The sequence below is a fragment of the Squalius cephalus genome, assembly GCF_949319135.1.
Source record: "Squalius cephalus genome assembly, chromosome: 19".
Lineage (NCBI taxonomy): Eukaryota > Metazoa > Chordata > Actinopteri > Cypriniformes > Leuciscidae > Squalius > Squalius cephalus.
In genome coordinates, this window is record NC_137140.1 from 28658409 (window position 1) to 28685909 (window position 27501).

At 38.2% G+C, this 27501-nt stretch overlaps 1 protein-coding gene across 1 annotated transcript; it reads left to right on the top strand.

Moving 5' to 3' along the window:
* Window positions 1–715: 715 nt before the first annotated feature.
* Window positions 716–26900, top strand: map2k6 (mitogen-activated protein kinase kinase 6). The gene is made up of 12 exons (XM_079852379.1): window positions 716–1088; window positions 16358–16421; window positions 16652–16700; window positions 17726–17839; window positions 18511–18630; window positions 18908–19024; window positions 20944–20995; window positions 21099–21226; window positions 21897–21974; window positions 23850–23989; window positions 25559–25604; window positions 26103–26900. Exons 1-12 carry the CDS (start codon window positions 1001–1003, stop codon window positions 26178–26180), a joined length of 1074 nt encoding a protein of 357 aa, XP_079708505.1. The 5' UTR covers window positions 716–1000; the 3' UTR covers window positions 26181–26900.
* The last annotated feature ends 601 nt before the right edge of the window (window positions 26901–27501 follow it).

A 27501-nucleotide genomic window follows, 5' to 3' on the forward strand; every position in this document is an offset into this window, starting at 1 on the left:
TGGGATTTTACTATTAACTGAAATGCGTAAAAAAGTACAGTAGAGGGAAACTCTCAAGTAGGCCACCAGCGTCAACTGTAGTCCTATTCCGACCGAAACGGTTCTTTTTTACTGAATCAACAACGATTAACGTAGTTCAATTAACAAAAGAACGACTCTAATGAGTCGGTTCTTTTAAGTGAATCAAAACCACTTCTTATAAATGAATCTGTCGGAATCAAAATCAATCAAATAAAAGTTTATTTATAAAGCACCTTAAAAACCGGAGTGTACCAAAGTAGGCTACTACAATTTCAAAGGGATAAGACAAAATACAATATAATACAAATAAAGGAATATATATATATATTTACCACAATTAATGGCAAAAAAATATATTATTTTTATTTTTTAACATCTGAAAATGGTTTCTTGTAGTGATTGTCCTAGGACAAAAAGTAGGCTAGTGAAATAGTTTATAAATAAAATAATTAGAATATGAACAAGAACTTGAATTATTTACGATTCTTAACGAAAAAGAATTAGCCTACACTTGCATAATGAAGTAATTCATAATTCAATTCCTCAAGCACTTCACTGACACCCTGCTTATCTGTCTGAAATACCATACTGTATCTGTCTGCTAGCCTGAAAGAGTCACATTAGCATCTGGCCCGCTCCTCCTTTTTCCCCGGCGCACAACAATTACGTGCAAACTACCAGTCCCATGATCCCCGGCGTCGTCAGGCAGGAAGAGCGTGTGTTAGCAGGGGCTCACACTGATCCAAGTTAGGAGCTTTCAGCTGCTGGCCTTGGCCCATCATGTAAGTGCCTGCCGAGGTTTCGTTGCAGAGCGGTTGCAGAAATCTCCCCGTTTTCGTTGCGTGCAATTGAAAGGCCAGCATTTGCACGGAGAACAAGTTACCCGACGCCCAAAGGCTCCGAGTGCATGAAGATCGGGGCTTGTATTTTGCACCTTTGTTGCAAGCAAGCCCGCTTGAAGCCTCACTGCGAGGGATAGATGGAAGGAGGGAGCGACAAGGAAGGCAAAGTCTTTTGTGCGTCCCCTTCCCCCAACCCAAAAGGGGAGATGTCCGTGCCAAAAGGAGGTAGGTACTTTTTTTTACTCAACCGAACCGTGCAAAACCTCGGAAATGCAGGCAGCGTTGCATGGCTTGCAAAGTGCACGGCTGCAGCTTCATCGTGGCCAATGCATTAAAAGTTTGATGGCTCAGTTGCAATGCATGTTTTAATGATCTGCCCTTTTGCAGATTTACTGGGTAGGCGATGCTCTCCTTAGACACTCGCACAGGCGCTATTTGCATTCTTGTTCTACCACGATTACTAAAAGAAACGCCTTCTTTCCGCGTTGAGGAACTGCCTAGCCAGCAATGCAAAAGTGATTGTGCAACGACAGCCGCGCGCTGCTGTCCGCACCCGACTTATTCACGCGCACGAGGCGATTTTCTCTCGAACAATGTTCGATTGTGACGTCACGACGGCCTCGGTTTCGTTCTGCAGATTAGATTCGTTCGTACAACTTCTGTCGTGGATGCATGCGAGGTGCATTAGGTAACACGAAACTTTGGCCGACGGTTGAGTGTGCAAGTGCAACGGGGAAACGAGGACCTGACAGCCTGGTCGCATGCCATGTTGAGCATGCAACAATTTTTATTAGTTGCGCGTAATGGAAAATGATTCGGACGCTCTGTCATGCAAGCTTTGTTCCAGTAGTAATGCATAGGTAGAGGCTGCAAAAATAAGGAGCTAAATATAGTTTTGTTGCTGCAATCGGTTTAAGGAACAGGGTTCAGATGTGCTACACAAGTCTCCATGCAAAAATATTCACAAACCCTTGAGCAAAATACTGTGGAAAAACAGCGCTTCCTATCTTACTTGCTTGTTGGACAGACAGTGTTGTAATTAAAGGCACACAATTTATAAAACGACTTGTTTAAACCAGGTCATGCACAATCATTAAATTCGTTTTATGCTAATTTGATGCATGCATTTCATATTTTCCTCTTATAGTGCCATACTGCATCAGACTAAGCTCTTAAAATGACCCACCAAGTTTTGTGGCAGTCAACCATTGTTAAGCTTGTCTAGTAACTTCTCAAAATGACTGGTGTATTATTATGCATTCAAAGAAATGGCATGCAAAAGTCGATTGTACCAAATGTAATTCAGACTTGTTTGCGTTTTTCCAAATTCAGAAAGGCAGAAAAATTCCCAGGCAAAAGTAAATGGTGTTTACAGTGTATCTCTAGACCCAAGCCAAATTAATGAGTGTATAACAAAAACCTTCAGTATACTTAGTTCCTACATGACGTCACAACATACGGGCATTTGCCGACCCGGCGCCATTTCTGTGGGCATGTTGTGGGCAGAACATTCGAAGAAGCTGAAACGAGTTAATTTCGTGATAAAAAGTGAAAATGGTCATCTCCTGCTGGGTCAATGGATGTTCAAATCGTGCCGGAGGTTCAGTTAAATTTGGATTTTACAGTATACCCGTCATTAGACTTCATGAATGTGAGAAAACTAAGCTTTTGTCAGAACAACGACGGAGGTTATGGCTGGCGAGGATAAACAGGAAAGAAACTCCCTCAAAACACAGAGCACTTTGTGTCAGGTGCACAATGTTGTGTTTTATTGCGAGTGTACACAAATATGTTAACACTTTGCAGTTTGAATGATGTCCTGTATGAACAAAATGACAAGGTATTAAAAACATACAAAAACAACATTGTTTCCACTGTTCGATCGCGCCCGCGCCTCTCTCTCACTCTCACTCTCACACACACACACACAGACAGACAGACAGCGTTAACGCATACGGATCCACACCATTTATGACTGAAATTTTCGCATTGTACCTCTCTCTGTCTTGTTAATAGAGTCTCTTTATAATCTCTTTAGTCTCTGTCGCTTTGTCTCTTCATGATTTTCGTAACATTATAAACAGAAAGAAATATTCGAAATTTGCTTGTAAAACTTCGTAAACACAGCAGCTTATGCCATCAAAGATGGCGTCTCCGGGGAGGTCACGTGACATTAATTGGCCTGTGGGAACTATGTATATGGAGCTCTATCGTACTGGTGCATGTTTCAAACTTTTCTACTATTTACATTTTGGAATGTGCACTCTGTTTTAAGGCAAAAAAAAGTATAATAATAATAATTCAGACAAAAACACACGTTTCCCAGCCCTGCACTTCTAGACCCCTTAATTACACTCCATGGAGCCTTTGCAGCATATCTAATGTCCTTGCTCTTTTCACAGAAGCACTGTATAGAGCCCGTGTGTGAGGTTTCTTCTCACACCGTGGGCCGAATCGACGTACACGCACTAGCCCAAATTAAAGCTACGGCCAGCAGCTGTTAAACTGGGTCCATTCCGATCCATGCAGGGACTGCAGTCGAGAGGCAGATTGCAGTGCAGGAGCGTTTAAATTCTGTGAACAGAACACTCATGAATCATATGTTAGTAGGCGTGGTTCAAGAATGTTTGATTCTGACGCCCTAATGAGGTGATTTTGGCAGCATTGAAAGAGCAGTAATTGTGTTGTTGTATAACAGTGACACACCTGAGGAACATTTGAGGAACTAAATCCTTATGAACCAACCCCTCCGTCATGCAAACAAACACAGCCTTTACCTGTGCATGAGGAGCTGGAAGGGTTCAGGTAATGGATTGTGAAGGGCAATGTTTATGGAATCCATCTTAAATATATTGAATCCCTCTTTAAAGGGATATTTCACCTTTTACTCACCCTCATGCCCTTCCAAACCTTTGTGCACGAATATATTTCAGAATGTTGTTTTGGACCCCATTGACTTTCATTGAATGGGCAAAAACATTTTGTTTCCTTTTGTTCCACAGATGAAAAAGAATGTTCAGTTTTTTTTTGGTGAACTATCCCTTTAAATGCAATGTTTTGTGGGAAAAAGTTTTTTTTTTTTTTTTTTTTTTTTTTTTTATAAAATGTGCAGCTTATAAAGAATTTATGCTTGTCAGTGTCCTTCCATGCATATGCATGCTTTATACTTTTGTTATGAAGCATACGTGACACAGATTGCAGTTTTTTGTGTGTAAATACCTTAAAGGTGCATAGCTCAGAAGGAAAACTAAAAGTCTGATTGCAAAGTTGATTTGAAACAAACTACTTTTAAGGGGATGCACGTCGACGTTTTAAAAGTTGACCGCAGTTTTGGGTGGAAGCGATTTGTTGGAAGAGCAGTTCCAATTATGTCAGTGGGGGTCTATCTTCTGTGTTTTGGGCCCTGGTTCATTGAGTTTGCACTGGCTCCAGTGGTGCACGCAGTGAATCGATGTCCCCTCCATGCACAAGGCCTTGTTGCCGTCATGTGCAATTGTCACGTTTGTCATGCTAATAGACCACAGAGATACTAAATCCCCTATTTACGACTGCTCAATTGTTGGTGACCGTCCAGCCTTGCTGTGTTGTTTTGATGCAATAGTATGAGGATTGTTTCAAGCATTGTGTTGCTGATCCCCCTCAGACCTTTCACCTTACGGCTGTTTGTGTGGAGAGTACGGCCATGCCGTCCCGTCTCTCTCCAGAATGCTTTTGCATGAATGCATGCTTGCTGCAATTCAGGGCATGGAATCCACACTAGGTACGTGCATGCAAATCACAGCCAGGTTTGCGTCCCACTTTCTACAGCTAAGTGTAAGCAATACATTGCATGCGTTTTATAAGCAGCTAAGCTGTGTTTAAAGGGGTAATGCCAAGCCTGGGAGTGTCCTCCTGCTGAATTGCTTGGGAGTGACCAGTATGATGACTCTATTGGCTCTCTGGGAGGCCCTGTCTAGAGGCCCCTCTCTGTCTGTCGTTTTGTTCTCTCTCTCTCTCTCTCTCTCTCTCTCTCTCTCTCTCTCTCTCTCTCTCTCTCTCTCTCTCTCTCTCTCTCTCTCTCTCTCTCTCTCTCTCTCTCTCTCTCTCTCTCTCTCTCTCTCTCTCTCTCTCTCTCTCTCTCTCTCTCTCTCTCTCTCTCTCTCTCTCTTTCTCTCTCTCTCTCTCCTGTGGGATGTGAGCTATGCTCGGTCGCAAGAACTGCATTCTGACATTGATCCATCTTATTGCAGACTTCTGAATAATTGACCACTTTTAGGGTTTTCTCTTGAAGGCAGCCAGGGTGTCTCTTACCATAGCATTACCAACAGTGTTGCTTTCCAAGAAAGGACTGCATTTAGCTTATTGTGATCAGGGTGTGAAATGCATTTCTAAAAAAGATGATGTCTACCTCCTTAGATGCCTCATATGGGGGCAATAGTATAATTGTGTTTTAAAACCCCAAATTAATTTAATTCTTATTTAGATGGATGTCTTTATGAAACCATATTATCTATAAACCTATATTATAGTCGATTTTTGCAGTAATTGCTTTTTTTTTTTTTCAGCAATATGTGATGCAGTTAAAAATCAGATTTTTATAAATTCTTATTTACATAGAGAATATAAGAATACACTACTGTTCAAAAGTCAGGGGTCAGGACGTTTTTTTTTTTAAACAAATGAATAATTCAAAGTGACGACGATAAAATTGATCACACGTAACCGTAAATAATGTTGTAAAGTAGGCTATTTCTAGTTCAAAAACTTTCTATTCATCAAAGAATCCTTAAAGAAACGTTTAATCGTTTCCACAAAAATATTAATCCGCACAACTGATTTCAACATTGGTAATAAGAAATGTTTCTTTAGCAGAACAACAGCATGATTTCTGAAGGATCATGTGACGTAATGATGCTGAAAATTCAGCTTTGCCATCACAAGAAAACTTTACATTTTAAACTATATTAAATTGGAAAACATTTATTTCAGTTGTAATCATATTTAACAATATTACTATTTTCACTGTGTTTTTGATCAAATAAATGCATTATCAATAATATATAAAATATAATTATTACAATTGATTCCTGCTATTCGTCATTGTAGGACATAGTCTCGTACACTAACTTATTTATTTGATTTGTTTGAAATTTGTGTTCTCGTCTATATTTTATAGAGAATGTGTGCAGAAATGTCTTTCACTATGAATGAATAAACTGTGTACAATACCGACAGAAATGAAGTTCCTGGTGATGATGCTATTGTAGAGAGTGATTACATCATGTATCCTAATTTAAAAAAATATTTGGTATTTACAGCACCCAAGGGAGGACCCTTCTCTGCAGGGGGCAGTAAATTGCTTTCTGTTGTCATCCAATGAAGCCAAAATGTGTTAGATATTAAGGCAGCCCTTACTTGACCCCACATGTTGTGTAAAACTCTCTCGCATGCAGAAAATGATATTCTCTTCCTGGAAATGAAATTCTGTGGTGCAAAATTCTCCTTATGAAAATTATGATTTTATTAAAGCCTTTCAGATTTCATAATAAAGCTTGTAACATTCAATATGCATTTCTTTATATTGTGGAATAATTTGCCGTAAGCTACAGCCTGCTTGCTGAATTTAAAATGGTGGCATCTTTAAAAAAAAAAAAAGGTCTGTTCTCTAAAAACACATCTGTTTGGTTTTGAAAATGGTGTATGTCACAATCAATTATGCTAAGTGCTGAATAAAAGATTTTACATAGAGACAGAGCACTTAGTGTAACTGCGGCGGTGTTGTGGAAGATGTCAGGGTAGATATTGAGTAACAGGTTGAGGACTCCACCCTCTGGTAGCCCTTTGCCTTGCTCGAATTCTGCCAACCAGATCAAGCATCTTTGAATTGGTACGCCTCCTAGTATCTTGCTTGGAGAAGAATATAATCGAAAAACAATACAATTTCATTTTTTTCGAGTTTAAAGTGGACCTATTTTGGTCTTGATTTTGTTTTTGGAGTCTACCAATAAAGGTTTTCTTGCTTGAATGTTCAAAAAACTACATTTTCCACACATTTTACATTTGTTGCAGCACCTCTCTTCTAGAGGTCGACCGATAGTGGATTTTTCCGATAACGCTAAGTTGGACCACGCTGGCCGATAACTGATTAATCAACGGCTAGTTTTTAAAATGGATGCTGAATGAAAATAAACACAACACATAAAATAGTGCTGAACTTTATTACAAAAATTAAAAATCAGTACTGAACCATGAAAATGTACTATACTATTTAAATATAAAAAATATGAATATATTAATTATGCCTTGATCATACATGTTAGTTCATAGTGCTTTAATGTAAAGAGAACTTTAAAGTAAAAATGTTTTTAGTAAATGTTGAAATTAACAATGAATAATACTTTTATTAGCCTTAGTTGATGTTAAAGATGGACTCTTATTGTGAAGTGTTGCCATTTTGTATAAATCCAAACAGTCTTGCTAAAGATGGCCATCTTTAAATATCTACACAAAGGCCATAGCATTGAAATGAGATGCATATGTATATTGTATGTGTATTCTTACACTTTATTTGCTTCTATTTTAGAACACTTGATGATCTAATCAAAATAGCTAAATATGTATTGCAGTCAGTGACGATAAAAAAAGAACTGAAATTGAATGCATTTCTGATGTTTGTTTCTGTTGGTTACATGGTGATACAGTTTGCTTTCTCATGTCACTAGCTTTAAATATGCAACTTCGCTGCATAACGAATGCATAAAAACGACCAGCTGGATATAAACTAATGCAAATAGATGGTAACAATCGTGCCATTAAACATTTGGGTCGGGTTTGCGTATGTTTTTGTCACATTGTTTTAACCTCTTGAGGTATTAATGTTAGTATCTATGTTCTCCACTAATGCAGCATCTAGTCAACAAATTAATTACTTTATAATGATATGAAAACGCATACGGTTGTACTGTACAACATACTGTTTAAATCCGCATCTAAAGTGTCCCGCTTTGTGCAGCGCACTGCCCCGTGTCAAAACAAACACCAAGAGTGATAGTTTTTATTTCGCCTGTAGAGGCTGCTCTCGTACTGTGTAATGACAGCGCATCCTCTCCAGCAAAGGACGCAACCCGGAAAAACTATCGGTATGGATTTTTGCCGATAACTGATTGCTAGCAAAACCGATAAATCGTTCGACGACTTCCCAGTCTGCCAGTAACACTCTGTTTAGTTCCTGTCTCTCTGAAGCCCCTCCTTCCGAAAAGTGCAATGTGCTCTGATTGGTCGGCTGGATCAGTGTGTTATGAAATGATCAACCGCTTTGTTTCGTAAATGCCATCCCCCTTACTATAACCGCGAGATTTAAAACACACACTAACTAAACTCAACCTGGCCTCACCCCTTTTTTTGTGTATGCCTTGGGCGGGAATTATTTAAATTTTAAATGTATTTTAATGTAATTTAAATGAAAGGGATTGTTTAAAAGCAGAGGCATTATGTATTCATAGGTTGTATATATTCATACAACAAAATATTCTGAGGGCCATGAAATTTTGTTAAAAATTATCGTTTTACGCTGGCAATGGCTGGCCTTTTTTTTTTTTTTTTACCGTGACGGGGAAAGAGATACATGTCATTTGCTTTTCATACATCCGTGCACTGCCAGAATATGAATGCAAAATAGATATATAATTACATTGCAGTTAAAGGTAAATTTATATGGTGCGAACATCAACAAATGGACCTACAAAAATAACTGTTTTCAAACAGGTTTGATTTCTTAAGCCAATGTTGCTCTCTTGAGCTGGTCTTCTATCCTAAGCTGCATCTATCTGGTTGATGCGTATGCACACTTTCGTTCAGACAAGTGTCTAGAAGTGTACAAGTGTAATGGCGCGGACCATGTTGTTAGGGCAAACTGTTTTGTTAAATGGAATTACCCGCTTGACTTTGAATTTATAACATTCACAGTTACAGTAATAGATCAGTAAAAAGTTATGCACTGTGGAAAACATTTCTCAGCAAGCAGTTTCTCAGGGCTCACGCGGCAACTACACAAAGCTGTATGATCTACGTTAAAGCAATTACATATTGCTCCCAATTTAGCTTGTGCACTTTCCACTCCAGCTCGCGCTGTGGTCCCTGCCATTCAAATGCATATTTTACATAGAAATGTGTTTTTAACATTGTGTTTTTCAGTACTGTGAAGGTTTTCAGTTCACACATCCAAAATATAAATGAAATTGATTGAATGAAAATCTTTGTTGAATGATTTTCTTTTTAACAGCATTTTCTATGTAGTTGTTTCAACATGTTCAACCTTTTCATGTTGTTATTAAAGGCCAACTACTAGAATTGTACATTTTATTTGACCTTTTATGCAACCTTTAAAGGTGCATTGTGTAATATTTAGGAAGATCTGTAGACAGAAATGCAATATAATATACATAACTATGTTTTCAGTGGTGTATAAAGACCTTACATAATGAACCGTTATGTTTTTATTACCTTAGATTGAGCCATTTCTATCTACACACACCGCCAGTCCCTTACATTGAAATAGCCATTTTGCGCCGACATGTTTCTACGGTAGCCCTAAACGGACAAACTACAGAGCGTGTTTCGTCACTATGTTGTTCTTCCTGCAAAGAAGCTAGCTAAAGTCAGCGAATAAAACACTGACACAATTATGAACAAGTAACAATAATATTCGCAATAATATATCGTTTTACTGAATAATGAAGTAAACATAATTTTATCTTTGTCAAGAAACCTCATTGCTTAACTGGCTACTCTGCTGTCTCAGACGATGACATCTTTTCCCGTCGACCACCGTAACTTTTGTTGGTTGCAATTCGTAACCTCACCACTAGATGCCGCTAAAAATCACACACTGTAGTGATGCGCGGGTCGGCTTTTTTTCCAACCCGCGGGTCCCGCTTTTATGAAATTATTTGGCCCGCCCCAGCCCGCCCCGCACCACTGTATCTATCTATTTTTACAACCCGCCCCGCCCCGCACCCGCGACCATTAAATAGACATACTAGGCATTGTAATGTAAATGAAAACAGCCTTTATTTCAGCCTGAAAGCGCTTGGAAACATCGCCATGTAAACTGGCAATAACAGACGATTCTGAATATGAACCATAAATCATGTCATATTAATAAGATAATGATTTAAACATTTTCAATATTTACAAAGCAGCATTTGTATTCATCTAATTCATCATTCACCTTTTTTTCTTTTAATTATGTAAAATCCCGACCTCAATTTCTCCCGCACCTCATATTCCATCTTCACTTTTATTTCTCCGTCTTTGTTGTTGTGGCTGGCGGCGCGAGCTGCTTTGCGCGAGCTGTGTCACGTGACGCCAAAGGTTTGGGGAAATCACGCAAGTTGCATTGCTACGGCCTTATCAAAGAACCTAAAATATGATTATATTGATATTCCCAAATATTTAATATAGGCTGGACATTGCATGCAACATATATGGATTTTTATTTTATTTTGTTTTTAATGACCCGCCCCAACCCGCCCCGCAAATAAAGTGACAATTTCTTTACCCGCCCCAACCCGCCCCGCAGGTAGACGACCCGCGCATCACTAACACACTGCACCTTTAAAGGGGCTATATGTAGAATTCAGAAACCCTTGTTATTAGCGACACCGATGGCCGTTAAGTGAACTGCAACCAGCAACTAACTGCTCGTGCCTCCATTCGTGCACACACACTGCGTACAAGAGACTGAACATGATTCGTGATTCCGTTATCTATCTCTAAAGATGACATGTCATTCCTGGACTGTCTCTGTCAGGACAGAAGAGGATGCAGTGACGACATTCGTTCTAAAGCAGTGTCCCCAGCTGCTGGAACCCAAAGGGTCTGCCATCTTTGGAAGTATTGAGTGTCTTACAAACTGCCAGTGAGGTCAGAGGGGCCAAACAGCCGGCAGCCCAAGAGAAGTTATTTTCATCTCTCTCTTTCTAATTCACCGGCCCTCCTCCGGGTCCCTGAAATTCCAGTAAAACCCTTGGGATTGTTGAAATTCTGAGTGGGACAGTGAAGGACTAGAACTGGTTGACTTAGGTTTTGTAGACTGCAGACACAGTCCTGGACAGATGACAACCAGTCAAGCAAGCTACATCAATCGGGTCTCAGGGGTCAGTCAAGTTCATGTTACACCATAGTAGGGAAACACGGCGGATTGTCCGGCGATTCGCATTGCTAACAGTCACCTGAGTCCAAACCCTCTGTGTTGCGAATGAAACGGGAATTAGGCATTTGATTTATTCAAACGTGTTTTGAAGGTTTCTATGCAGGCATGTCTGACATACCTGTACACCGTGTGCTTTTCATTACACTTGAAGGCTGAGTTTAAGGAAAAAAGAAATTGGTATGTGCCTTCACTTGTTCAACATAACATTGCCAACATTAGTTGTCTTATTCAAACTGTATAAAAATATAACTGTTGTAAGGTGTGCAGAAATTGAACTTAATTTACTTTCTGTACAATTCCTTTGTTTCCTGCCAATACAGCATGATTATGTAATCTATTGATCTTTTTTGCCTCTTCTCACTATCTTGTTTTCCCTATGCAAGCACTTCGTGTACTGATATTATGTGCTGTCCAGTCATGTGTGTGTTTTTGTTTACTGCTATGGGAACAGTGATTTTTAGGTCAACCTTGGGATTTGACTATGGCTGGTTGTAGCTAAAAAATTAATGAAAAAGTGCCAGCCTTTTTATATCACTGTTGTTATGTAAACCAAGTCTATCAAAGGCAGACTGAAGTGCCTTGAAACGTGCAGCATTTTTCAATGTGTTGATGTCATTTCCACTGAAACTGGATCGAACAGCTCCTCCCCCTTTCTACAATAGCCAATAGTGTTTAGTTTAGATCACAGCGCGGCCAAGCCGCAGTTTCCCCCTAATCGCTAATTGTTTTTTAGCTTTAAAATATAGCATTCTGTGCAGTGTTAAAATGGGGCCGATACGTTTTCTGGTTTGCACCGACTCGCGCATATGATCCGCTCTGTGCTATCGTGTCTCTGGACCGGAACAGACTATGTTTGCACTGCGGTGTTTCACGTGACATTAACGTGAAACCAGACTTCATTCGCCGCAATGAAAAGCATATTTACACTGTCTGAATCATTCCCTATCCCCTATATAGAGCAATCTGCCATTCACCATAGGAAATGGTAAATGTGTGAACAAGTGACTGATTTAAGCCGCAGCTACAGTGTGTATTTATAATGTAGGGGGCGGGACGCTTCAGATTCTAGAGAGCATTTGATTGGACAAAAAATCTGATGAGAACCTGACAGTGATAGACTAAGTTTTGAATTCTTATCTTGTAAATGCAAATTTTGTAATTTTTTGGAGCACACTAGCACATTTATACTAAAAGCCATCAATTTTGATTTCATGGGAACTTTAACATTTTTTCGTTAATTGAAAAAAGCTCAAATAAAATACAAATATTGAACAAATCAAATATGAATTCTAATTTAAAATATTAATAAATATTAGAATAGTATATAAATAATACTAAAATAACACTGGATTATATTCAATACGTCTATATACATGTACTTGTATGTGTTTAATGCAAGTAAATTAATTCAAATTTAAAAATATGCATGGGTATATAGGAACAAATGGCAATGTTCATTTTATTTAATTTGTTCTTCATAATATATGGAAACATTTCTTAATGTTGAATTGTTCAATCAGAGTTTTGATTCAATTCAATGAATCCAACTTTTGTTTTGCATTTTTGCTGCACAATAAGCAATAAATGATTTATGCATAATAACACGATTGCAATTTGCAATAGCTTAAAGGGATAGTTCAGGATTTTAGACATGAATCTCTATAGCTTCCCTATAAGCAGTGTGGTGCATTGACCATGACTTACCCCCGACAGCGTCCTGTGAGCCGAGCTCCGGTCCAGTTTTGGTCAAGATGAAATTAGTCCGGCAAGTTTGCTGGGGTCACGGCAATAAAGCTTTTTTCTTCTCAAATCAATATGTGTTCAAAAGAGTGATATATTTGCAGCACAAAACCGCTGTCTATGGAGAGGTCAGACCTCGTAATGGCTTGGCACTATTTTCTTCCCCGTCATATCACTGCGCGCTGCCGCTACCTACAGCCAGCTGGGAGCTGCGCAGGCGCACACCACTTTTTCAGTTGTTCGGCAGTGTTTACAGCAGTGTTTACGTGCTCAGAAGTTCAGAACAGCTACACGAACGAGCTAACATAGCTACTCACCAAGAGCGATCAGTTTGTACAAGCTTTGTGGCTCCAGCTTCAACTTGTTCAACTTCTCTGTCCATCCTCTCTCTTTCTGTCCTTTCTAACTCCATCTGGCGTAACTCGTCATCTGTGTATTCAGGTTCGTAAAGATATCCTTTTGGCTGTGTGTCGAAGTCAATGTTGTCATCGTCGCTGCTGTAGTCAGACATGTTATCGTTCTCTTTACGAGCTGTAAACAAAGTGACACGTGCGCGGCTCGCAGCTGGCTGTAGGTAGCGGCAGCGCGCAGTGATATGACGGGGAAGAAAATAGTGCCAAGCCATTACGAGGTCTGACCTCTCCATAGACAGCGGTTTTGTGCTGCAAATATATCACTCTTTTGAACACATATTGATTTGAGAAGAAAAAAGCTTTATTGCCGTGACCCCAGCAAACTTGCCGGACTAATTTCATCTTGACCAAAACTGGACCGGAGCTCGGCTCACAGGACGCTGTCGGGGGTAAGCCATGGTCAATGCACCACACTGCTTATGGGGAAGCTATAGAGATTCATGTCTAAAATCCTGAACTATCCCTTTAAGTTAATATTGCTAGCAAAATCAAATCAAATATATTGTGATGAATAGTCAATGTGTTGACCAGCCCTAGTTTGAACTTCACATGGTATTTTAGTTGAATGTATACAGTGGTTCTGTTGAATAAGAAGCCTTATTTATCTCTGTTATGCAAGCAATAATTGACAACCACTTCAAGAGCAGAATTTTGCAAACAGAGTTTGTTGATGCAACCAAAATAAATGCAATATGTGTTTATCTGCAGTTCTGCATGCATGTTTAGTTGTTCTTGATGATGCTGCTGGTAATTTCCGTGATGGCTTCAGCATGGATGAAAGAGCTTCTCCAGTCTGTTGAACACGTCTGTACATGTTCCAGCAGATAGAGCCGCCTCTGCATCTCCCTTTGCATTCTCTCTGTACATCAAATTGCTGTAGGTTGTCGAATCGCTGCAGTGCTAGACTGTTTACCATTTTACTCTGCTCAACTTTGTCACGTCGCCAACGTTCGGTCATGCTGCCTCCCTCATTAATTGCCAATTCTTGCTAAAAACGAACGACTTCCGGTTGCTTTATGGCTTTAATCTCAGTACTCGATACCAGGAACCTTTCACTGGGAGCGTTGTGACATGGAAGGGCACTTGTTATATTTGAAGTGCCTGAAGTGGCTGTTTTTAATGCTTATGCAACAGTTTCATAAAGTTACCAAAGTCACACGGAGGTCCAGTAACTGAGAACAGCCTTTTCCCTACATCGCTGATGTGATCAGTCTGAAGAAATCTATCGGGTGTCGGCCTGTGATGTGTCAGCATGTGTGATTTTAAGGATTAGGGCTTTCACCGTGGAACATTGCTTGAGTGTTGCTAGGGAGTGATTTCCAGTTGGGGCATAGTTATTTTGGCAGTCGTGATCAGTGATATACTTTCTGCAGGAGGCACATGATCATTTTGTGGTTTTGTACCCTTCACTTTAAAAGGGATAGGAGTGCTGGTGAGTTTTTGTTTTTTTGTTTTTTGTTGAGTGTCAGCTTTCTGTTGCTATTGTTGTGCATGTAAAAGCAGGTGGGAGAGGTTCTGAACAACTTTTCTGCTGTTAACAATGGTGTAACGGGCACACAACAGGACACAACCCTCTTCTCACGCTGCACTGGCAAATAGCTGCTCATATTTTGTGTATAATTGTGACAATATGGGAAGTGTCTGCATTTGTTTCCTGTCTGTGGGCTCATGGTGTGGTCGGGACTGTTATGAAGCCACACCTTTCTCATGGAGTGATCGGTGTAGACCTTTGAATATTTGTTAAAGCTTCTTTTGTGTGGTGTTAAAATACTTTCTCCTATTTCAGCTTAATATGCAGAGGTCAACTATAATTGAGACATTTGTGTATTGATTATCCTGAAAACTGTAAACATCATGGCTCTGTCAGGCTGTCAAACTTTGCTCTGTTTGAGCAGCGGGACACAACAACATTGCCTCAACCAATGATGAGAGTTTGGGGTTGGACTAACTGTTTGTCTGACCAATTGCAGTTTGGAAAGTGTTCTGGAAACATTTTTTTTTCTTTTTTTTTTACTGTTATATTTTTATATATTTTTATGTATTTTATATATATATATATATATATATATATATATATATACGCACGCACGCACGCACGCACGCACACACACACTCTTAGTTGTAAACTCTGTTGTTGTAAACTCTGTCACAGAATCGTATTTTCAGTCAGTGCCAATTTCAGTATCAAATTTCTCACTACCAATTTTGATGCAAAAGCATAAACTAATATATTTTTAACTTTATTTGCAAAGCTAAATATAAATATTTTAAAAATTAAACCAATGAATGGCATGTAACTTCAATATTTTATTGATTAATTTTAAAGCTACTTTTTCTACTGTAACTTTTTGTTCAACATGTACAACATTTATATAATGAGTATGTACATCATGAATCCATCTTCGGTCTTTTTGCCTATCATAAGTGTATATATTCAAACCATTTTAGACCGAGCAGGACGCCAGCGGCTGCGGAGTGGCCCAGTTCCTGTGACTCGTCATATACATAAACACAGAGAAGAAGCTCGGCTACGATGTTTTTTCGAGGTTTATTGAGTTTTTTTTTACATTTTCTTTTAATCATTGACTTGTTACCGGGGTACTGCATTAATATTCAGACAAACTGTTGATATGAATTGCAGAATTTAGCAGACTGGAATCAGTTAGTCAGGTGGGTGTGGACAGTTCATGTGCCGTCCGGCATGTGGATTGCCCCGCTCTGGTGTCACTCACGGTGGGTAACACCCGTGACGGTAGCGCCTCCGATCAGCTCCAGATGGAGAGAAAGCACCTGACCCTGCCATCTCGCCTCCCTCTTTCACACTTGCACTCTCTCTCCTCGCACTCTCTCGCTCTTTCACGTTTACTCAGCCAGGATCTGGAGCCGCTTGTGCTGTCTGACCGTAAGTGCTCATCCGATAGGGAATCTCGGAGTTCCATGGGGAGCAGAAATAAAGGAAAGGGCTCTATATCCCTCAGGACAGTTTCAGAATGCCTCTTTTGTTTAGACAGGCCTTTTTTTTACCTCACATAAAGCTTTTTTTTCTCTCTTAAAAGGAACTTTTCTGACAAATGCAATTCATAAGGTCTTTTAATGACTTGGGCATAATAATGATGATTTTTCCTTTTCTTTTTTTCTTCTCTCTGCAGGTAAAAAGAAGCCACCACTCAAGCTTCCAAAAGAGGTGTTTGAGAAACCCCCACCTGCTCCTACGTAAGATTTTATGCAGATTTCAGTGCACTGATTAAATTGAAAGATAATTACGCTGTTATTGATGTCACATTTATATTCATAAACTGATTTTTTTTTTTTTTAGTCAGTGTTTTTGAGGTTCACTCTGGGTGTGCGAGTACAATAGATTTTTATAATTAAGGCTGGCTTTAGTTAATGAGTCAATTACCGTGTCAGACAAGGACACTCAATGGGATTTCTTTGTTCCACAGACCCCCAAGAGACCTGGACTCCAAAGCCTGCGTTACCATTGGAGATAAGGTGCGTTTCATCATCCTTTCTTTAATTAAGATGGATAGTCTTATGTAACTAAATCTTTTTATTTCTCTTTTTAATTGAATTTATCCTGTTGGTCTTCTGTCTTTTATTTCTGATGTTTTTTCCCTTTTCATTTTGGTAAAATTGTTTCAGGAAAAATATTTGCAGGATCTTTTGCAAGCACTATCTGTTATTCATAAATCTGTGCATTGCAAAAAAAAAAAAAAAAAAAACCCTCTATGGGAAATTGTATTTAATGCTTGAAGGTTTATCTTCACCTGCATCTCTTTCTCGTCTGTATTATAAAGCACTGTGAGAGGAACTGTCCTTGGGTCACCTGTATGCAAAGCATTGTGACTTGTAATTTGCATTCCCGTGCTAAGCGGATAAGACTTATCTTTTTAAATGTCATATTTTGCATTGCTTTTATGGTGATGTAACCCTGTCCCGGGCTCGATACGAAGGCTTGGCTCGGTGAAAGACCGACGGGCTGTAAAGAATGGCCCAGTGCACATTACAGCCCTTTTGAATACGTCTGATTGTAGGCAGCCTGGAATGCACTTTACTGCCTCTCAGGCTATAAAAATATTTATTTTAAACTCATCAAATAAGTGGAATTTTCCATTGGCAAAGATTGAGGCTTTTAGTCTTGCAACCTAAGAGTAAGTAACATCAGTTTTTTGATAAAGTCAGATTGGGGTGTTGGAGCTTTTGTGAGGAATATCTGAAGAACCAAGTTTGTTGCCTCCAGGTTTAAGGCGTTTGTTGTGATTTCTAGTGATAGGACAGGGATTGGAAGCATGCATTCCTGGAGATAACATTTTCCTTTCTTCACACCTCGTAGGAAAAAATCAGCTTATGCACTTTTGGGCCATTTTCTTTTTAGATGTCTTTGTCTGTCTGTTTGGAATATAGGCTTCAGTCTGTTAGTGTTACTGTCTCTCTCTTTCCTTTTATCTGCCATTCTGTGTGCATCAATTACGGGAATATACCAATACTTTTAACACTCGTGTTTGTGTTCTGAGCAGAACTTTGTGGTGAAGGCAGATGATTTGGAGCAGATTGGAGAGTTGGGGCGAGGGGCGTATGGAGTGGTGGACAAGATGAGACACGTCCCCAGTGGCGTAATAATGGCAGTAAAGGTGAGTTCACACAGGCCCGTGCTAGATAAACCCATGTGAGGAATATTTTTGTCAGTAACTGTCCAAAGTTTCTTAAACTTTGGACGTTATCATAGTGGTCAAGATTAAGCTTTTCTACGTGTCGCATTTACCTAGCATTGCTTAAAATTATTAAAATATTTCAACAATTAATCCGAAAACAAATTTAAAGTAATCATAAAATACAAATTAAACACTTTGTTAATCTTCAAGTTAACCTTTTTTTTTTTTTAAGTGTTTCTTGATATTTTTATTTTCATTAAAACATTAAGCAACACCTTAAGTGCACTTCCTATAGAAAAGTGATTGTTGTGTGAAGTCTCATTTGTTCATTAAGGCAGCATTTATTTGTTCAAAATAGCAAAGACCGTAATATTGTGAAATATTACAATTTCAAATAATTTATTATAATAATCTATAATATATTTATAGTTTTCTGCAGCCATTATTCCAGTCTTCAATATCATGATCCTTCCGAAATGATTCCAAAATGCTGTTTGGATACTCAAAAAAAGATTTTTTATTTTTATTTTTTAGCATTATCAATGTTGAAAACAGTTTGTAGATGATTTGATAACTAGATATTTCAAAAGAACAGCATTCATTTGAAATAAACTTAATAAATGCCAACATCACCCACTTGTTTCCCGCAGCGGATCCGGGCCACAGTAAACACGCAGGAGCAGAAACGGCTGCTAATGGATCTGGATATCTCAATGAGAACAGTCGACTGCTTTTACACTGTTACCTTCTATGGAGCCCTTTTCAGAGAGGTACGACAACACGTACATTAAACATTAAAATGACCTGTTAGCATTTGCAGCTGTTTTAATACTACAGCACAAAGCAGTTATTGTATAGACGAGAGGCAGAGCAAGTCCAGTTATCTGAATCGATGTCCTTCTAAACGTTGACCCCAAAAAGAAAATCCCACAGGAAGTCGTACAATGGGAATGTGTTTCAGTCATTTCCTGCTGTCTCATTTTTATGTAAGGTTGTTGTTATGTCTCAAACCCCAGTTGTAAGCTGATTGGCTCGTTGTGTTGTCAGGGTGATGTGTGGATCTGCATGGAGCTGATGGACACCTCTCTGGATAAGTTCTATAAGCAGGTGCATGAGAAGGGCATTAACATCCCAGAGGACATCCTGGGCAAGATCACCGTCTCTGTAAGTACCACCTGATTTTCTGCATCTCTCAATGGCAAGCTGTTGCTCTTTGGTCTGCATATTTGAATTTGTGTCTACTTGTATTCCGAAGCGACTTATAATGCTATTAACGTCAAGCATGCAAAACAGAGCACGCATAAATGCACACACATGCGCATGGTAAATAAATCCGTTTTAGCATAGGTGCCACTAGTGTCACAGGACCTGCATACTTCACTTTTAGTGAAATTAAGACTTAAGTAGCTAATCGTAGACACAAGACCCGTTGGACTGAGTTAGAGGAGAACGTTTACAGAACTGCACGCTGTCCACAATACAGTTACATATCCATTAGGACTGTCAAGCGATTACATTTTTTAAATTGAATTAATTACGTGATGTGCTGATTAATTAATCGCACATCGAATTTTGCTGAGTATTTACCCCCAAGTGATAATTATAAAGTCATTATTGTGTTGAATGAGAAAAGCATTTAATAGACATTACAAAAACTTTTTTATTATTATTATTCAACATAGAATTTGTAACACAATTTTTAGGCTACAACAGCCATGATTTTATTTTCAGAATCTGCACCTGAATTGTTATTTAGATATATTTATGGACCAAAACAGTTACCAACATTCTTCAAAATATTTTCCTTTATGATCCGCAAAGTAAGTCAGACAGCTTTGAAACGACATGAGGGCGAGTAAATGTACATTTACAAAATTGAAAATTTTCATTTTTTCAATGAAATGATACTAAAACTAAAACTGCCAGTAGGTGGCGATAAAGGTCTAAACGAGTTAACCATACATTCAATTGATTTTGTTCAAAAGGCTGACTCTTTCAGGAATGAAGTAAATGGCTCTCTTTATGAATGGACCATTGAATCGTTGGTTCACCCAATTGATTCGCTCAAAACGCGGATTTATTTAGAAACTAAACACCGCTGTGTGATGCTCAGAGATGCACAACAGTTCTGCTCTGGCTTAATAGGTATTATTTGTTGTATAAAATCAATATCACATTTGCACTCGTGCTGTTCGGGACAAAAACGGCACTCGTGTGATATTGCTTAACTTTATCCAATTATATAAATATGAGACAGACTCATACAGAGGCATTTTTGCCCTGATATCTTGAAATTTTGGGCCATTCTAACTGCATTTTATAGGCTACATCACGCAGTGAGTTGTTGCCCTGCATCATGTTCGTCACCAATCAACTGTATGAAATGTTAGATGACCTTCGTAGGTCCGGGGTGGGTGCATTAAAAGGATAGTTCACCCAAAAATGAAAATTGTCATCATTTACTCACCCTCAAGTTGTTTCAAACCTGTAAGAATTTCTTTTTTCTGCTGAACACAAAAGAAGATATTTTGAAAAATGTCTGTAACCAAACAGTTGATGGACCCCATTGATTTCCATAGTATTTTTTTTTCCTACTATGGAAGTCAATGGGGTCCATCAACTGTTTGGTTACAGACATTTTTCAAAATATCATCTTTTGTGTTCAGCAGAAAAAAGAAATTCTTACAGGTTTGAAACAACTTGAGGGTGAGTAATTGATGACAGAATTTTCATTTTTGGGTGAACTATCCCTTTAAATCATTTAACTTGTTATTTTTTCATAACTAATTAATTAAATGAACACGTTAAATCGACAGCCCTATTCTCCACACACGTTTTCACTTTTGTTTCGTAAATTTGTATAGGCTTAGCATTTATAATAAATATTGTTTATATGAACAAACACCTCTATAAGTTAATATGCACTGCTCTTTTACATTTATTAATGCACTAATAAAATGCGACTTATCTGTGTTTTTTTTGGTGCCATTCCCACTTGAACATTTGAGATAATTTTAACGCTGTGTAATTCCTGAGGCCGTGCAGTTCTGTAATGAGCCTGATGTTTTATATTCCCGTTGCAGATCGTAAAAGCATTGGAGCATCTCCACAGCAACCTGTCAGTGATCCACAGAGGTGAGCTGGGACTAAAGTACAATATCGGATATTTGCTTTTTAATGATGCCAGCAACTGATTTTCCTGGTGTCCGGGTTTAATTTTAATTTTTTTTTTTTGCAGATGTGAAACCCTCTAACGTCCTGATAAACATGCAGGGTCAGGTGAAAATGTGTGATTTTGGCATCAGTGGGTACCTCGTGGATTCGGTGGCGAAGACAATGGATGCCGGCTGCAAGCCATACATGGCGGTAAGCAAAACAAAAGAGGAAATACATATTTTATTGTCTTATGCTGTGACTTCTATTTTTTTATGCATATCTTTGTCAATTAACGACAGTATGCAAAAAAAAATATTAAATAAATATTAATAATTATTAAAATATTATTTTTATTTATATTATTATATATTAGTTTATATTATGTATATTCATAATAATATTTATATTTTATTATTTTGTCATTATTTTTACAAAAAGTTGTAATTACCTTTATTTCATGAGTTTCTCACAATTGTGATCGTGAGATATAAAATAGTGCGATATAAATTCACAATTACCCAGTATTGTATGGTGGAATCAAGCTTCCATTTAATGAGTTAAATATGAGCCGTAAAAAAATTCAGCCATTCAAAAAAAAAAAGCACACATTGAGACACTGATGTGCTCGAAGCATGAGACAATGCAGATCTAGAGTTCTTCACACACCTCAGACTTCAGTTCGCTGAGTCTGTGTTCATGTGGCTCTGTATAAAGGTGTGAATGTTATGCATCTGAAAAATAGAGAGACGTGTCATAAAGAGGGAATGTAGGACAAGCAAAAGTGAAAAGTATATTTTATCTCTACCTCCTCTTATCAAACCACACTTCCTCTTTTGCCCACAATCAGAATAATCAGTCATTTATCTTTTTTCATTCACAGCCTGAGAGAATCAACCCAGAGACCAATCAGAAAGGCTACAATGTCAAGTCTGATATCTGGAGTTTAGGAATCACAATGGTAAGTCTGTCAGAGTGACCTCACATACTTTTAACACTTGTTGCTTAATTAGTAACACTTCATAAAATGTTTTTTATTATTGACATTATGCAATGTTATGTTTATTAATGCTTACTAGATCAATGATGTGTTTTCAAACTTCATTAGGCCTGTCAATTAATTGTTCAAATATTTAGTCACGATTAATCGCATAATTTCTTTTTATAGTTTACACTTTAACATTTCATTTTAATTGAAAAATTAATAATAGGCCCATGTGTAAATGATAGGTAATAAAACAACTTTCCTCAGAATTTAAGGACATAAACCACATGTAAAATATATTGATGTTTATGTGAATGCCAGTGTTTCGCTTGAGCTTTAAAGTCACCATGAAATCAGTGGAATATTTCAGTATTTATTATGAATGAATTATCTGTGCACATTAGGGCTGGACCCGAGTATTCGAATATTCGTTCGGTGGGTTGGTATTCGATTTGAAAATTTGACATTCGAATATTCGTTTATTTTTATTTATTTATTTATTTATTTTTGCACACCTGGGATCCCCTGCGAAACGGTTCTCATTCGCGATTGAATAAGGCCGGCGACACACTGGCTGCGTGGCGTGAGCGTCTCAGCTGCGTGGCATGTCCGTTTTTATTTCAGCTCCCATGTTAACAGGTTGGAGTTTGCACACTGCCTGCTTGAGACACACAGGCGCGTTTGTATGGACCGAAGTGCATGTCGGAGCTTGTGTTTTGGGTTAAGCTGCGTTGCTTTGACATTGTGGAAAATAGAATAATAGAAACTAAATGTATTAGCCTTTTTACCCGTTATTATCAATCTAAATTAATCTCGTTTTTAATTTAACTTAATTTCGTTTTTCTTTATTTAAATTTCCTTTTTCTTTATTTAAATTTCGTTTTTTCTTTGTTTAAATTTCCTTTTTCTTTATTTAAATTTCGTTTTTTAAAATTTAAATCTACCCTTTACTGTGTCAGTAATTTGTTAGTCAGAAAAATATTAGACTACCTTAAAAGTATTGCTTAAGTTAACAGACCTGTGTGTGTGTGTTTTATATCACTAGTGCAGTGTCCGTTCTCGGGCGCGTTCTCTGCCCGTGTGAGGTGCGCCGCTTCCCGCTCGCGCTGTTCTGTAGTTTACTAAAGGTTTATTAATTCTGAATGTGTCGCGTCTCGCGTGTCCATCTATATTGCACCAAATGCGACACTGCATGCACTCCCTTGTGAAGTCGATTGGATGAACTGTTCTCGAAATAATCAAAATGCAAACGGACATACAGACATACAGACACACAGAGATTCCAGCCTTTATTAGAGAGAAGAATATGTTCAGCACCCTCTCTCCGAAGCTTTGAATATTCGATGTTCATTACTACCAAAGCTTCGAAGCTCAAAAAATGGTATTAGGACCAGCCCTAGTGCACATCATCTTTTTTATTTATTATGAATGAATTATCTGTGCACATCATCTTTTTTTTTTTTGGTCACGTGCCCTCAGATTCTTTCATCTAAATGACTTCCCCTCTCTTGCAACATCTCTTTTCTTCTCTGTGTTTTTCGGTTTGAGTGCGGGACACTCACATGAGATCACAGCAATAGCAAACAACAACAATCCAATAATCCTGATGGACAAAATCAAAAAAAAAAAAAACTTTATTTGTCACAACAGGGAAGAAAAGACTATCGCAACTTCTGTTTCATGCTGACTTTAGTGATTATCTTACAAAAAATAAATAAATTACCCATAAAAAGCATCTTTCTCTATTATTTACCAATTGTTACATAAAAAAAAAAAGTTCCGCTCTGTCTGTGTAGCATGGCATGTTGTGGTTTGTAATGTTGTGTTGTGTATGTTTTTTCGTCCTGTCAGATCGAGCTGGCCATTCTGCGGTTTCCCTATGACTCATGGGGAACGCCGTTTCAGCAGCTCAAGCAGGTGGTGGAGGAGCCGTCGCCCCAGCTGCCTGCAGACCGCTTCTCAGCCGAGTTTGTGGACTTCACGTCACAATGGTGGGCGAGCTGTTACACACATTTGCTAACTTGCACATCAAAGCTCAACAATAAGCTATGCCAACTTTCATTGGGCCAACCACAAATACGCAAGTAGTTAAAAAGGAAACAAAATAGTGTTTTTAATACTATTAATTGGCTCCAGGCCATCCTTATTGTTGAGAAACATTCATTTAAAAAAGAATCATTTGGGGGGTGATTATGCAACACCGTTTTCAACTAAAAACGTAAAACATTTTATGTGTTTTGGCCATTCATTTACATGACAACAGCGCTTTGGGGGCATGATAATGCAAACTTTTGAAAACGGGTTTCAAAATGTGTACGTTTTTGAAAATGATACCGTTATCATCTCCGTTTAAACTACAAAAATACGAATTTGTGACATTGTGACATTATGCCTATGCACATGCGTATTACGTGTTCAGTCTATAGTCGTGTAGTGTTTCTTTACAAAGTGACATCGCCAACTACTGGCCTGGCAGAAGAATACAGCATTTTTACTCGTTTTCGCAGATCCGTGTGGACGGGACCATTTTGACAACTGTCGTCTGTACGCAAAACTTTTCAAAAACGCAAAGAAAAAACTTTTCTGTGTTTTAGTACATCATTTTCATGTAAACATTAGTTTTGAATTGTAAGTGTTATTAAAACTTTGCAGAGTTGGGATCTTTTTTTTTTTTTTTTTTTTTTTTTCAGCAACTACGTTTTAAATGTACCAAAAATCATTTTTTAATCATTTTTGTTTAAAAAAAAAAATTTCACAAAAATATTAAGCAGCACAATAATGTGGATAATAAAAATAAATATTTCTTGATTAAAATGTGGTGATTTCCGAAGTATCGTGTGACACTGAAGACTGTAGGACTGAAAAGTTCACCTTTGCCGTCACAGGAATAAATTACATTTTAAAATGTATAAAAATAGAAAGCCTGCAATAATATTTCACAATATTACTGTTGTAATGCCTTTTTAAGCATAAGACACTTCCTTCAAAAACAAACAAACCTTTGCACCGTGGTGTATATCATCACCGTGACATTTTCAAGGCAATAAACTGTGTCCAAAACATGCGTTTTTATGAATGCAATATAGTTTCATTAAGTGACTGAATCACTGAACTGTTAGATCTGTATACACTTCTGATTGGATCATGAGTGATGGATATTAGTACCATATGTAGATGTGTATAAGTTCACACAGGATGTTTTCTTTGTGGCTCGTATTTGTGGGATGACCATGACTCGAGATTCTGTAGAATTGCATTTCTGTGGAACAGTGCTGACACCACATAGTTTCGTGAAAGTGAAAACACTCTTAGTAAACCTGTAGCGTAGACACACACACACACACACTCTGTACATACATACCTTGACTCTGCATTGTGAAGTAGGAAAGCGAACAGGATGTAGAAACCCTGATTGCATCCTCTCTTTCACATTGTGAGGGGAAGTACTGAGACCACAGCGTGCCTGCATTGAGGTTTTTGCGTTCTCCTGCTGCACTTGTGATGATTTGTTGCGCATTTCTAACATGCATGTGCTTTGTTTTTCTCTGGTTGTTTTTCAGCTTAAGGAAGAATTCCAAAGAGCGGCCAACTTACGCTGAACTAATGGTGAGTATGATGCTGACAGTTTTTCTTTCTTTTTTAAAATTTTTTTTTTTTTATAACAAGCACTTCCCTGGATTGTCCTTTAGATGTCAGACTTGTGCTTTCAATGCAAAGTTGTACCTTCTCCCTATTAGCTCGTAGTGAAGTAGATGTATGATTCTGTTTGGTAGTTGACAGCAGTTTCACTTTCTTTAATTTATCTAAAACTATTGTAATCATTTTCTAATATTGGATATATTTAAACTTAAATATTTGTGTTTAAATTCAGGGATTTTCAAAACCTCAAAAATTGTGATAAGTGTAGTGTGTATATTTTTTCCTTTTTACATACAGTGGGGTCCAAAAGTCTGAAACCACTATAAATAGTGTATTTTGCACTTCGACCTAGAAGTAGTTCACAACTATACATATAGTTGTTAACCATTTTGCATTGAAATATACAATGCAATTTGCTTTTTGTGTGAGCACAACATTGATATTTCAAATCTTTTCCACACCCAGAAACATCCCTTTTTCACCCTCCATGACTCCAAAGACACCGACGTCGCTAGCTTTGTGAAGAGCATCCTTGGGGACTGAGACGGTCCCTCTCGGCAAAACTGACGTGTTGCCGTGGGGGGGTGGGAGATGGGACAATTTCATAAAAAGCACCAATAGCGAGACTAACACCTGTAAGACACGCCCACCTCAGCAGCCAACAGTGCACAGGCATTCAGGAGGATCTGGGGGGTGGGGGTGGACACCAAAACTGAGGGTGGGCGGGGCGTTTCCTAGCAACACACGAAGTAGGGCATGGGACAGGAATCTCAGCGCTTGTGTGCATGTATGTGTGTGTGTGTGAACGAGAGCGTTTGTGTTTGTGTGTGTGTGTGAATTCTTTGCCTGCATGTATATGCATACATGTGCATTAAAAGGTTTTACAGTCCCAAGTCAAACTTCATCTATTGTTCAATCCCAGTCCTCCTCCAGCTTTACCTCTCAATCCAAAAAGAAAAGCAGTTTTAGCATCAGGTGAGTGTGTTATAGATGTCTGTTGAGTTTTCCCAGTGGCACTTCAATGTAATTCTCAAAGTATTCAGCAATGTTATCCACCCCCACGACGTCCGGTTCTTCAAAAAAATATTAAAAAAAAAAAACATTAAAAGAAAAAAAAAGAGAGAGTGGTATAGATATATTTATCTATTATCTAGATATGTATATATACTCAAAAAATATTTCTTGAATTTGTTAAATGAGTATATGAGGATAATATTGTGTTGGCTGTAAGGAGTGATGGTTATTAAAGTGTATGAATGGAGCATCTTTCTTGTTTTCCTGGATTTGCAAAGACTTATTTGTGCATCTGTCACTGAAGGCTTATCAGTTTATAAATGCTGTCTCAATCAGACGTTAACAGCCAGAAGTGAAAAGCCCGCAGTGGTTGGTAGCAAACACTGCTTTTCACATACCCTCCATGAACTGTGTGTGTGTGTGTGACTAAATGGGTGTACGCTTGTGTGTGCTTTATATGCTATTCCTCTATATACCAAGGTAATTTTGGGCAAAAGGTATCAGTCTTTTGGCTACATCTAGACCTCTCTGTTCTGAGCCAATCAAATAATTCTCACTCTTTTCAATTGCAATCCAACTGGAAATTATATTATTATTTTATTATTATTATTATTATTATTATACACAGTGCATATGTATTAACAGTAATGAGGTGTTCTGCAGTTTCTGTATGTGTTGTAACTGCTGTTTTTCTCATTGGAAACTTGACAATTTCTTTTTAATTTTAAAGTGGTGTGCAGGTATGAGCGTGTGGTCATTTGTGTGCATTAAAGTGAGAAAGAGAAAGTGTGTGTGCGCGCGTGCATGTGAGCGTTATATAAAAGTCTGAACACACATAGCTGACACTTCT

Coding starts and splice junctions, on each gene's coding strand:
- map2k6 (XM_079852379.1), top strand. CDS start 1,001: ATGGAAGGAGGGAGCGACAAGGAAGGCAAAGTCTTTTGTGCGTCCCCT. Junction 21,975..23,849: donor GGAGTTTAGGAATCACAATG/GTAAGTCTGTCA, acceptor TCGTCCTGTCAG/ATCGAGCTGGCCATTCTGCG. Junction 25,605..26,102: donor CAACTTACGCTGAACTAATG/GTGAGTATGATG, acceptor TTCCACACCCAG/AAACATCCCTTTTTCACCCT.